This window comes from Molothrus aeneus, chromosome 13 (assembly GCF_037042795.1).
Source record: "Molothrus aeneus isolate 106 chromosome 13, BPBGC_Maene_1.0, whole genome shotgun sequence".
Taxonomy (NCBI): domain Eukaryota; kingdom Metazoa; phylum Chordata; class Aves; order Passeriformes; family Icteridae; genus Molothrus; species Molothrus aeneus.
In genome coordinates, this window is record NC_089658.1 from 3,588,711 (window position 1) to 3,602,132 (window position 13,422).

The window sequence follows — 13,422 nt, forward strand, 5'->3', positions numbered from 1 at the left end:
CTCCCCAGTGCCAGGAGTGAGGTCCTGCTCAGGCAGACATTAAAAGAGCAACTACAACAAACACCTGGGAGGAGGCAGATCAGTGCAGTTACCTGGAAACAGGTTAAGAAAACAGGCTGGAGCTTGTTTTTATGTAATTCTCTTGATTTTTTTTTTTTTGTTTCCTCTTCTGCAAGGGCAGTGCAAGGGGCAGGCAGGGGGAGAAGGGAAGGAGTGGAGTGTGTTTTTACACACTGCTGGACAAGATGAAGGCTGTGACACAGGAGTCACTGTAGAAGCTGCTGGTCCCCAAACCTCTACAGCAGGAGCAGGGGGCACCAGCCTGTCTGCACCTTTGTCCACACTTAAATGAGCTCAGAACTCGCTCAAGACCACCTGCCCTGGTTGGGCAGTGGGCAGCTGTCCTCCTTCCCTGAGGAGCAGGGTTGTTCAAGCGCTGCTCTCCAACACTTGGGTGCAGGACGTGGGGACAGTGCCCTTCCCTGGAACTGCTGCCTTGCACAGCTCTTGGGCTGAGGAACAGCTCAGTCTGTGATTTGAGCTCCCAGGGCTGGTCCAGGTGGCTGCAGCACCAGCAAGGGGCAATGTCTGGTGTCAGTGGCTCCAGACCAGGAGCACGGAGAGCACACGGAAGGGTGTGAAGGAAAGCCTCAGGCCCTGCTGCTCCAGGGGCAGGTGGCCCTGCGCAAGGGGACGCTCCAGGAGGTCACAGCTGGGGGCAAAGCACAAGGCTGAAGGACTGATCTCCATCCCCACCCACCCCCAGCCCTTCTGCATGCACTCACAGCATCGCCTCCTTCACGGGGAGGGAGGTCTGGAGCCAGGCAGTGACTGTGCTGCCGTGGGCCTCGTAGAGACGAACCACCACAGCCTCAGCTCTGTCCTCAGCCTTGGGGAGAGTTTAGACAGATGAGTTCAGACAGATGAGACAGGCACAGCCCCTCCAACACAGGCTGCTGTGCTCAGCTGAGCCTGACCACCACTCGGTGTGGGTGAAAGAGCAAACTCTGCTCAACAACAGCTCCTGAGCCCCTCTGCCTCCCGTCCTCTACCCCAGCACCTGCCTGCTTGACAGCCTCCAGCACGATGGCAGGTGAGCTGACAGAGAAGGCACTCCAGGCTGGGCACTGGGCACAGCTGGCTGGGACCACGTGGAGGGGGAAATTCAAGTTGTAGGCTTGCTGAATCACACCAGCCTCCTGGAAGGAGCCTGCAGCACAAGAACCTCTCTCTGCTCAGCCTCTGTACACACACAGCCAGAGGCACGCTCACCCCAGGGCTCCCCAGAGCAGCTGCCACCCTGCATGTCCCCACAGGTCACTCACCCCTGTGAGGCATCACAGCGTAGGTGAACTGGTGGTGCCCAATGTCTGCCGTGGCATCAGGGGACTTGGGTGCTCTCAGCCTAAGGCAACATGAGGTGAGTGAGACCAGTGCCTTGCCAGCACCCAGTGTCACCCAGAGCACTGTGACAAGACAGCTGCTTCCTGTGCTACCTCAAGGCTGGACCCTGACGTGTAAGCAAATATGCAACAGCAAACAGACCCTGGACAGTCCTAGAAGCTAAAAACCTGGGGTATCATCCTGTGAAAATTGCAGCTGACGGAGTCAAACTGAAATAAGACAGTTTGTTTTAGCTTTGTATGCACCCGTAACATTAACACTCCTGTTCCTTTCCTCTCCTTAAGCCTCCCTTCCTGGTTAGCAACAGAAAAGCTACCTGCTACAAATATGAGTCTGATCTTTCCTCAATTATCTTTGAGCACAGTTCACAGGAATTAGTTCTAACTGACTAACATAATGTAAGTCAGCCAAATTCTCAGAAAACAGCCACCCACCAGACTATTTCCTTGTTCTAACTGAGGTCATTTAGGAGCAGGTGTTGCCTTGACTTCCAAGGGACACCTCAGAAGGCAGAGTGGCACAGCAGCCCCCCTCACCCATCCCTCACTCACAGGGAGAGGCTGAGGACGTTCCTGTGGGCCGATGCTCCGTACTTGCAGTCGTTCAGCAGAGCCACCCCAAAGCCGTGCTCAGAGAGATCCAGCCACTTGTGAGCCCACACCTGCAGCAGGCACCGAGGGATGTGTTCAGCACACGAGGCACTGCCCGGAGCAGGAGCAGCCCAGAGCAGCTCCCTCTCACCTCGAAGCGAGCCCAGTCCCAGGACGTGTTCCAGTGCGTCGGCCGCTGCAGGTGGCCAAACTGGATCTCGTAGGTGGCGTTTGTGCTCCGCACCTGCACGGGGAACTCCACCTTCAGGAACTTGTGAGCCTCCTTCCACTCCACCTAAACGTGGCAGCAGAAGGATGTCACCATGGGGGACTGGCAGGCAGAGACTGCACTTCTCATGTCCCGGTGTGCAGCAGCCAGTGCATGCCAGCTACAACAAAAACACAACAGAGTCTCAACACGGATGGACTGGTGGGTCCCACCTCCACCCTTGGCCCTCGGGACCCCAGCCTTGGGCTGCTTGCTTGGGACAGGCAGCAGGGGACTCCAGGGAAGAATACAGGGAGGGAGGATATAATTCAGGCCCAAGGTTCAGCTCCCCAGCTCCCAGCTGCACAGGATGTCAGTGTCACACAGCAGCCACGGGCCAAACCTGGGTCAGGAAGCGGAGGTAGGGGCACATGGCATCCAGAATGATCTCCTGGGTTAAGGTGCTGCTTTTCCCCACCTGCAGGGAGAAGCTCACGCTTCCCCGCAGGCCCCCAGCCAGGGTGATTTCCAGAGGCTTCAGCAGTGTGGTCACTGGCTTCCTAGAGAAAGGAATGAAGGCAGAGATAGTCTAAGCCTGGTAGATCCAAATCCCAATGCAGCAGACACTCATTACTGCAGAGTGAATGCTCTCTTACAGCTAGGACTGACAGGGAGGCAGGAATCTCAGGGCAAACCCAAAATCCAAGTGCTGCATGCACTGCTTCTCTACCTAGTTTCCAAGTGATAATCCATCACATCCCAGGCATCCCAGTAGAGGGGAACATCATCAAAGAGTGCAAACTGGTTGGCATAGCAGCCATCTGGGACTGATTCTCTGAAAGAAAGTGGAACAGGGGAAGAGCAGCATCAGAAGGACTGGCAGTGGAGAAAGGTGCACAGTGAGGAAGTCCTGGGAGAGGTTTGAGGAGCTCAGGGCCAGGAACTGGGTGACACAGACCTCCCTGAGTCCAGCAGCTGAAGCGAGGTCAGGCGCCCCATCGTGTCCAGGCAGACAGCAATTACCCCATTGTCCATGGTAATGGAGCCATCCTCCTTGGGAAAAGGCCAGAAACAGGTGTCACAGACCCCACCTGTGGGAGCTGAGTGCCTCCAATGCAAATTTAACATGTGGATTCCTTAGATTTCTCCTCCTTTCAACCCTAACCCTGATTTCTCCTCAAACAGCCTCTGATGTGGGGAACACAGACCTGAGGAAATCTGCCTTGTGCTTACCTGTTTCCTCACTGCCACAGGCTGAGGAGGCACAAATGGCTCCTGCACTAGGGCATAGCCCATGCTGGGGACTGTCACCAGAGCTGGAAAGCAAAGAGGTTCTGCTCCAACACTCATCCCAGACTGAACCCTAAGTGACACCACTGCTGCCCTGCTGCTGTCATGTCAGATCTACTGCCTCCTCCCATACCCTCCTCTTCCTCATGCATGCTTCAGAGGACTTCATCCCCTTTCAAGTTGTCCAAAGAACAAATTGAACAGTCAATAAAACCCTCCCCAGGGGAGGAAAAGGCAGAGTATTTCCCTGTTAGGAACTCAGATACAAGAGTTACTGCCAGGTCAGACATACCCAAAGTCTCTGTTCCGTCCGGCCCAGGCCTGGCGATCACCTCGGTGCGTTCCCAGGACAAGGTGTTCAACACGAGGGTGCTGTGGGTGCTGCAGGCCTGGGGCTGCAGCAGATCCCTGCACAGGGACTGCACAGCCTCCTCCTGCAGCTGAGCACCAGCCCTGCGGATCTCTGGGCAATAGAAGGGCCTGAGTTGGCTCTGAGAGAGCTTCTGGCACTCCCCATGCAAATGTACACACACTTTATCTCCTTCCAAGCTACAATTGCTAATTATCATTAATTATTATTATCTATTAGTGATTCAAGTGTATAATTATTCCGAACTTTGTTGTTACAAGATTACAATGAGCTGTGCCAGCTCAGCTGGAAAATTCTGGTTACTGAAGCTCCTGCAAGCACCCCTGGGCAGGCAGAAACAAACCTTGCTGGGAGTCTATCCTGGCATGCCAGCAGCAAGCAGAAAAGCCAATAAATTGGGATGGTTCTCAATCCCTTGGCTCCCCTGCTAATCTAACACTATTTCAGACATGCCTGCTGAGCTGCTGGCAGCCCAGGGCTGGAATCTCCCCAGCCCCACCAGGCAGGAGCTGCTCCCACAGGTGAGCGCCCTCCTAACCAAATTCCCTGCTCACCTGTGTAGTATTGCAGGGCATCCTCAACCACCAGCTGGATGCAGCTGCCTGGCAGGACATCGTGGAACTGGTTGAGCAGCAGTAACCTAAAACAGAGAGCAGAAATCAGGGAAGAAAGTGGCAGAGAGCACCAGATTTGTGTTGGCTTAGAACAAGCTCTTCTCTCAAGCAAGAGCCCTGTTTGCAAGACAAACTTAATAACTGTTCCTTATTCCCCCATTACCCAACACTTGAGAGAAAAGGATTTTTTCCACTGCATCCTTTAAATCCCTTCATGTTAGGTCCTGTCAGCTGTCAGTAAACCACAACCACGGGCAGTAAGAGCTATTTGTTTTTACCCCTCAGGGCTACAAGATACCTTGTTGCACAAGATCAAACAAGCCAGAACTGGGGAGGAAGAAGCTTCGGTAGGAAATGAAGCTTCCAGACAGCAGAGCAGTGAGGGTTTGGAGTTATCTGTCAGCAGAAGAATCAAGCAAAGCAGCAAATTCTTTCCAGGCAGATTCCTGCTCAGTTTATGGCAGTGCTGCAGCACTGAACTCTGCCCCAGCACCAGCAGTGCTCCTACCCTCCCTCACCTCCAGAGCTGCTGGAGCTGGCTGGCAGGATACTGGAACGCTGTGTCCTGAGCCACAGCCAGGCTGCTGAGCACTTCCACGTCATGCAGAATCCGCTCACATTCCCGATTGCCCTTCTTTATCTGGTGCCAGGTGAGGACAGAAGGAAGATGCTCAGGAGATGGGTAGCTGGGAGTGGATCTCTCTCACCAGCAGCAGAATCCCAGCTCCAGTGCAGGAGGGTTGGCTGCTTGCAGGTGTTGTGAGTTTGCTTGACCCCTTGCCTGGGATGGGACCCTGACCTGGGCCTGTGTGGTGTAGGTGCCATTGTGCAGCTCGAGGAAGAGCTCTCCCACCCAGGTGCACAGCTGGGATGATTCCTTCTCCAAGACAGAAAAGAGCTGGTCAGGAGTGGAGATCTGCACCCTGTGGGACAGACACAGAGACAGTGATGAGCTGGGGAGAAGCCTGACATGGCTAATGGTGCATCTGCAACACAACCATACAAAGTATTCCACTCTCCCTTCTCCTACCCTTCTCCTGTGACATTCCCCAGGCACAGCTGCTGTGCTGGCCATTCACCCCACAGCTCTCCTGAGGGGGTCACAAGCAGTCCATGGCTGCCCTGTGGACCTGTTCTTACAGCTCTTGATGATGGAGAGATTCCATGCCCTGAAAATCCTCCCCAGCCTTCTGCTTGCCCATCTCCCTGCCCTTCTCCCTTTCTTTTGGCACTGCTGAAGGCCAGACCTGGCTCAAAGCGAATGCCCCTGCCAGGAGAGAGGGTGGGAGCTCTCCTCTCACCTGGGCAGCCCATCTGTGTCTCTCATTCTTTTCATCCTGTCCAGCATCTTCTGCGTGGGGCCCCCTCCTCCATCCCCAAAGCCGAAGAGGAACGCGCTGTGGTTCACACGGCCTTTGTCCTTGTTGTTCTTCACTGTTTTCAGCATCTGGAAGGATTTTTGGGCAGCTGCAATCCCCTGGCACCCAGCCCCAGCTCCCACAGCTCCATACAAGAAACCCAGGTCAGTCTTTAGGGTGCAAAGCCCAGTCTTGCTCTTCTTCCCCAGCCCAAAGTGCCTAAATCAGGCACGGGCACATCTTGGAGTCAGGCACCCCAACAGCCTTTGTCCAACAATGCTGCCAGATATCCTGCTCCCCTCCCAGGCAGGGCCTTCTCCCAGCAGCCCCACAGCTGGCCTCAGGGGGCTGGCACTGCCCTTCTCATGCAGGGCTGGAACCTCACTCACCTCTGCCACTCGCCCCTGCATCCCATAGGAATCACCAGGGGGGAAATGGGTCAGGACCTGGGAACCGTCAATGCCTTCCCAGAAAAAGGTGTGGTGCTGGAGGGGAGAGAAAGGAAAATGTGGTGCACAAGGGCATGTCAGAGCCTCTTCAGGGTTCAAAGTGGGCCTTCACCTTCTCTCCAGGGAGGTGCAGGATGCCCTGATGGATCAGTTCAAGGAGAGGACAAGAACAGGGAATGCCACCAGGGCAGGGGCTGGATTTGCTGTCTGTTGGACCTGCACACAACTCACAGCTTCCCGTCTGGAAGCAGAAGGAATATCTAGGCCAGGGCCCTGGCTGGGATCTCTAATTACATCCTTCCTCTCTCCTAAAGCTGACAGGACATCACTGCCACCAAAACCTAGTGGCTTATGGAAGCAGAGCCTGTGTTAGCTAAACTGAAGAGCTGTGGAACCAACAGGTCGAGCCCTACGGAAGACTCCAGCACCCACAGTCCATCCCCTGGGGAGAAGGCAGCAGAGCTCACCGGGAAGGAGTTCACCAGGTTCCAGCTGAGCTTCTGCGTGAGGAAGCGCTGGATCCCAGAGCCACGCATCAGCTGGGGCAGCTGGGCTGAGTACCCAAACGTGTCTGGCAGCCAGAACTGGGGCAATGAGCAGAGGGAGAGAGACACACGGGTCAGCCCAGCCTCACAAAGAGCAAGGGGTGCAAGGAGATGGTGGGTGAGGAAGGTGTGAGGGAAAAGAACAAGTACCTCCGAGCAGATCCGGCCAAACTGCTCCTGGAAGAACCTCTGGCCCTGGAGAAACTGCCTCACCATGGACTCCCCGCTGGGCAGGTTCCCATCCTGGGGAAGGCACAGGGAGTCCATGAGTAAAGCCAGGCACAGGGAAGGAGAGATCATGTAAGACTCCCATTCCCACCCACCTGACCTGGCAGATTGTGGGGAGAACCTCAGCAGGGCTCAGCAGAGGGGAAAAGGAGGAACACTCTAGGGAGTCCAAAGCTCCTTTCTCAGGGAATTATTTGAGACCATTGTACTTTTGCCAGGCTGGACCCTTCAGACAGCTGCTGTTCCTAGGCCTGGAGACCATCACCAACCAGACAGGCTCAGCAAAGGCTCTGCTCTCCCCTGGTCCCAGAGGATGGCACAAGGAGGATGTGGCAAGCTCACCATGAGTAGCTCACCATGCTACTCACCATTTCCACCCAGGTGCCTCCCACAGGAATGAACTGTCCCTTGGCCACGAAGTCCTGAATGCGTGCGTAGAGCCCGGGGTAGCAGCTCCGCACCCACTGGAACTGCTGCGCCTGCCAGGGCACAGGGATCAGCCCCAGCTCCCCACACCCTGCCCCTGCTCCCTGCAACACTTCTGGCTCGTTACTTGTTGGAATGCAAGCCTCTCTGAGCTCCTCAGAGAGACAGATGAATGCAGGGGTTGAATTAAAGCCTTTAGAGAAATTAAGACATATTAAGCCACATAGATATGAAGCAGAAGTGTAGGTTTAAGTTTTAAGTAAGTGCAAGTGTAAGTTACAGTTTTAAGAAAGTAGAAATATATTTTAAGTACCTTAAGAAACTGTGTTAGCTAGTAAAGGCCCTAAGGCCTAGTTTAAAGTTCAGTAACTTAGCTCCAGACATATCAAAAACACAGCAGAACTTTGACTGCATCTCTAGAACAGAGAGAACTATATGTGTAAACAGATAGAAGTATTCATGTAAATAAACTCATACACATAAATTTTAAGTAAGAAAACAGTATATTTGTGCAAAAAGACAATATTATGTACGCAGTTTTTTAGGTGAGAACTGACACTACTTTCATGCTACTTTTGCAGATTAGAATTAAGTTTAGATTGGTTTAGAAAGAATGTTTTAGAATCATGCTTTCAGCTTAGATTGGTGGTTTTGTATATAAGAGTCCCCTTGTATTAAAAGGAACAACAAGAAGATGACAACAAGAAGACAACAAGAAAGAAGATGACAACAAGAAGACAACCAGGCTCTGGTCCCTGCCGCTGCTGCTGTTCCTGCACGAAGCCTGGGACTCTACACCAGAGAGCAGCTGTTGCAGCTGCAGCTCTTGCCTCAGACTCTATGCCAGAAAGCTTTTAGCATGGGTTTTAATACTTTAGCATGGACTTTTAACACCTTGAACTCTCTGCCTTCAAGACTGATGTACTCATGCAATAAACAACTTTATAGCAACTAACAACCGCCCTTGCCTCCTTGAAGAGCCCAGACCCAAAACAGCCTCGACCCAGTTACATCCCCCCATCTCCTTTTGCTGGAGAAGCAACATGCCACGAGCAGAGGAGAGGTGTCCAGAGGGAGATCCCTCACCTGGGAGCAGGCAAAGGTGAGCTCTGGATTGTGCTCCATCAGATGGACCACGGTGACCCAGCTCCGGGCGCACTTACGGATGGTCTCCTCATAGGGCCACAGCCAGGCTGCAGGGACAGGCATGGCCCCACCATGGTTACTACCTAACACAAGCTCCTCACGGAGCTGGAACCTCTCTGAAACCCCTCCTGGGATGGGAAATCGAGGGGTGAACCCCAACAGGTGGAAGACAGCAGGCTGTAATTCATCCCTCATCCCCAGTCCCCTCAGTGCTCCAAAGGGCACAGCCAGCCAGACCCACACTCCCACACTGCCCCAGAGACAAACCAGCAATGTGGCAGCACAGAGGGCCCATTCCCTCCTCTCAAGGTGTGCCTGGAGCCCAAGGGCAGCCTGTTCTCCCCTTGGGCAGCACACCCTGGCCTCCAGGTGAGAGGAGAGGGAGTGCTGTGCTGCTCTCACCAGAGTCAATGTGGCAGTGTCCCATGGCATGGATGGTGTGCTGGCTCTCGCCGTTCCTCTGGCTGAAGATGGCTGCAGCCAGCTCACGTGCAGCAGGGAAGGTGGAGGGGTCTGTAACATCACACACGTTGACCATCTGGTTGGCAGTGTAGAGTGCCTGGAAACTCCTCTGGTTTTCCTCCCCGAGGAGCTGGGGTTGAGAGGGATAAGAGTATGACTCTGGCCACTGTATCAGCTCAGATGTTACCTGCCTCCAGGAGAACCTGCTGCCTTCTTTCAACATCTATCTCAGGCAGTCACAACAGGTAAACACCATGTCTCTGCTTCACAAACACAGCCTTTTGCCTTTTCTCACATGCCTTCCAAATCCAGGTTCCACATATGCCCATTCCAAGGAACCATGGTTAACATATCCTGCTTTGGAGCAGAAAGTGGATGAAAAAACACCTGTGGCTTCTCTCAATTCAGTTTTCTCCTATTCTAGAATATCCTGAGCTGGAAGGGACCCACAAGGATCATCAAGCCCAGACAGTGTCAATTGTGCTAAAGCAGAAGCAGCAAACATTTTCTCCTCCAAGGTCTCAGGTCACAGAACAGCAGCAGGAGAAGATGCAGTGAAAGTGAGAAAAAGGTGAAAGAGGGAAGAGGAGCTCCCAGACCTGAGCCATGTCCAGCAGTATTTCCAGATCCACCAGCAGTTCATAGACATCTCTGTTGAAGACAACCAGCTCAGCCTTGCTCAGGGTAACCCTCCTGTCTGGGTCTGGAGGGGCGATCATGCTGCCCTGGCCAGCTCCAAAGAGCCCATTGCAGGCCAGCTCCACATACAGTGTCAGGCTGTGGGGACCAAGAGGAAACCATCAGGGAGCAGTCACAAGCACCAGGACACAGACAAGGATATGTGTGTGTGTCCTCAGCCTCTTGGCTTCCAGCAACACCAAGGTCCCCCAGCAGTGGTGGGCTCTGGCTCGCCTGACCACCCACCTGTGGGGCTCTGACTCTTTCAGACTTCTTGTCAGGATGTAGCTGGTCTTCTCACCTTCTTTGGTCAATCCCTGCACAGGAAGATGGCACATTCAGCATGTGTCAGCAGAGGTCCATGACAGCAGGCTGGATGAGCAGGATAAGACACCCCAAAGTCCAGCTGGACAGAGGGGCTGGTCCCACACATTGTGGGATAATTGTTGGCACAAGAACAGGGACAGAGCCCTGCACACATCACCACAGAACATGGCAGAGGTTCCAAAGGTCACCCTGTGTACACAGCAGGGCACCTGGCACACCCCTGATCCGTGTCTCCATACCTGGACGGGCTGGGCATCTCGCCACACCATGCCCTCCCCATCGCTCTCCCAGACGAAGTGCACTTCCCGCCCTGCCCATGCCGGGGGGATGCTCAGCTCCACCTTAAACCAGCATGTCTCCCACCTGGAAGAGAGCAGGCAGCAACCTCAGTTCACTGTGTGACCTTCTCCCGAGGGAAAGCACGCTCCCTCAGAGCCCTCCGTGGAAAAACCAGGGAGGGGACAGCCCACGAGTTTGACAGGATTCACACACAAGGATGCTGCCTGTCCATACACACACCTGATTTAACCTCTGCCCTTCTGGAACCCCAGAGAAACCAGCAGTGGCATCTTGTCTGCCCACTGCTGGGATAAGAATCTCCTCCCAAACTTGACAAGCAAACACATCCCCTCCAGAAGCATCAGAGACACAACCATGGTCCCAAGGAACTCTCAGCAGAAACCAGCAAGAAATTTGTCCCTGCCCTCATTAAATCTCCCTTAGGGCTTCTGAGCAGACACCTCCAAGCACTCAGCAGGGAAGATCAACTCATGCCTTCACCAGGGAGACCTTGTGAGCACTCACCCACACAAATACCTCTGAGACACGAGCTCCGACCCTACCAGGGGCACAGCACCACCGAAACCTGCTACTCACGTGGGCCCGAAACACTCTCCCACTTGAGCCGGCCCGAATTCCTGCGCCACAGCCTCCTGGTACGGGATGCGCCGCCGAGTCTGGAAGCAGGAGAGCGATGCCGGTGGACAGCGATCCCCAAAAAGCCTGTGGTGGGAGACGGTCACACGAACAAGATCAGTCCCGCTCGGACTAGCCCGGAGTGGTACAGAGAGCTTGCACAGCACGGCTGAATCGCCCTGCCGCCACCCATCAGCCTCAATAATATTAACAGCGAATAAATATTAATTAATTTATTCGCTGAGGAATAAAGGGCCCTGTTGGCCCCGGGTGGCCAGGGGAGGGCAGGGGCTGAGGGGCTGTGCCGTGGAGCCCCGGGGCAGAGCTCCATGCCCACTAAGGAGAGTGTGTGTGTGAGATTTGTCATCTCAGCGTGAGCGCCCCGAGCCCCCGCACCCACGGCCGGCAGCGCCCGGGGCAGCGTCCCCACCCCGAGGGGACACAGCGGAGCGCCCCGGGGGTGTCCCGGAGAGTCCCCCCGCCGCCCACCTGCCCCGCAGGTTGCAGTCGGTGAAGTAGGTGTCGGACAGGAACTTCTCCACTCGCTCCAAGGCCGTCCGCCGGTGCTTGATCGCGGCCATGGCAGCGGCCGAACCCCCGCCCCGCCCGGCGCGGCGCAGGCGCGGCCGAGCCCCGGAGCCCGCCCGGAGCCCGCCCGGAGCCCCCGCCCGGAGCCCCCGCCCGGAGCCCCCGCCCGGAGCCCGCCCGGAGCCCCCGCCCGGAGCCCGCCCGGAGCGCCCGCCCGGAGCCCTGGCCGTGGAGAAGTTCCTGTCCGACACCTACTTCACCGACTGCAACCTGCGGGGCAGGTGGGCGGCGGGGGGACTCTCCGGGACACCCCCGGGGCGCTCCGCTGTGTCCCCTCGGGGTGGGGACGCTGCCCCGGGCGCTGCCGGCCGTGGGTGCGGGGGCTCGGGGCGCTCACGCTGAGATGACAAATCTCACACACACACTCTCCTTAGTGGGCATGGAGCTCTGCCCCGGGGCTCCACGGCACAGCCCCTCAGCCCCTGCCCTCCCCTGGCCACCCGGGGCCAACAGGGCCCTTTATTCCTCAGCGAATAAATTAATTAATATTTATTCGCTGTTAATATTATTGAGGCTGATGGGTGGCGGCAGGGCGATTCAGCCGTGCTGTGCAAGCTCTCTGTACCACTCCGGGCTAGTCCGAGCGGGACTGATCTTGTTCATGTGACCGTCTCCCACCACAGGCTTTTTGGGGATCGCTGTCCACCGGCATCGCTCTCCTGCTTCCAGACTCGGCGGCGCATCCCGTACCAGGAGGCTGTGGCGCAGGAATTCGGGCCGGCTCAAGTGGGAGAGTGTTTCGGGCCCACGTGAGTAGCAGGTTTCGGTGGTGCTGTGCCCCTGGTGGGGTCGGAGCTCGTGTCTCAGAGGTATTTGTGTGGGTGAGTGCTCACAAGGTCTCCCTGGTGAAGGCATGAGTTGATCGTCCCTGCTGAGTGCTTGGAGGTGTCTGCTCAGAAGCCCTAAGGGAGATTTAATGAGGGCAGGGACAAATTTCTTGCTGTTTTCTGCTGAGAGTTCCTTGGGACCATGGCTGTGTCTCTGATGCTTCTGGGGGGGATGTGTTTGCTTGTCAAGTTTGGGAGGAGATTCTTATCCCACCCTGAGTGCTCCCTGGGTGAGGAGAAGGCAGAACGCCCCTCATCACTCTCCCTCAGCCTAAGCAATCCTGTACCCTCCTCTCCATGTCCTGGTTTGCCTCCAAATCGCCCCAAAATGTCATTATCATCAGGAGGGAGAGAAGAATCTGTATACGATGCTCAGCCCTCATGTTTTAATGGAAATACTGCGCTACAGTGAAGTTTACAACATTGGTATAGAAACCCCATGGGTTGTGGGCTGAGAATCACATTACAAATACCAAAAGCAAGATCAAATAAGAAGAAAATTAGAAAAGAAGCAAACCTCTGCTATTGTACAGGCTGGAAGCAGAGCTGGGATGTCAGATGGAGCACCAGAGGCAGAGGCCGCCCCACGGTGTGTCCCAGGGACCTGCACCAGCGCCCTTGGCTCAATGATGGGCAGGTACAGGACCCTCCTGGCATAGGACCCACCAAGCAGCAGCAGCTGGTACTCCCAAGCTGGCCAGAAGTCTAAATCACCACAGATTTTCCCTTCCACATCACCTTGAGCATACACCAGAATAAAAAAAGGGGGGAAATTATAGGAGAGCGTGCATGACACCTTTGGAATGGAAGAGGATACATGAGAGCCCCTTCCTGTCTGGTTACAGCAAAGGAGGAGAAAGGAGACAGGTGATTTATTGCTAGCAAAGTGTGAGAATCCCCTGCTGGGCTCTTCCTTCTCTCCCTCTTCTCCAGAGGAAGCTCCCATTCCAGACCTGCCTGCTGTGCATGGGCTGCCAATGACTCGTGGTCCCTCGGG

At 55.2% G+C, this 13,422-nt stretch overlaps 1 protein-coding gene across 1 annotated transcript; it reads right to left on the reverse strand.

Moving 5' to 3' along the window:
- Positions 1-132: 132 nt before the first annotated feature.
- On the reverse strand, positions 133-11,601 carry MAN2C1 (mannosidase alpha class 2C member 1). The gene is made up of 26 exons (XM_066558948.1): positions 11,500-11,601; positions 10,972-11,097; positions 10,335-10,458; positions 10,015-10,085; positions 9,690-9,867; positions 9,031-9,220; positions 8,569-8,675; positions 7,425-7,535; positions 6,979-7,071; positions 6,751-6,867; positions 6,224-6,319; positions 5,778-5,923; positions 5,276-5,399; positions 4,995-5,116; positions 4,417-4,502; positions 3,785-3,955; positions 3,436-3,518; positions 3,161-3,255; positions 2,933-3,037; positions 2,606-2,762; positions 2,146-2,289; positions 1,956-2,065; positions 1,326-1,405; positions 1,065-1,210; positions 786-889; positions 133-712 (listed from the first exon to the last, which is right to left on the reverse strand). Exons 1-26 carry the CDS (start codon positions 11,589-11,591, stop codon positions 595-597), a joined length of 3,096 nt encoding a protein of 1,031 aa, XP_066415045.1. The 5' UTR covers positions 11,592-11,601; the 3' UTR covers positions 133-594.
- Positions 11,602-13,422: the final 1,821 nt, after the last annotated feature.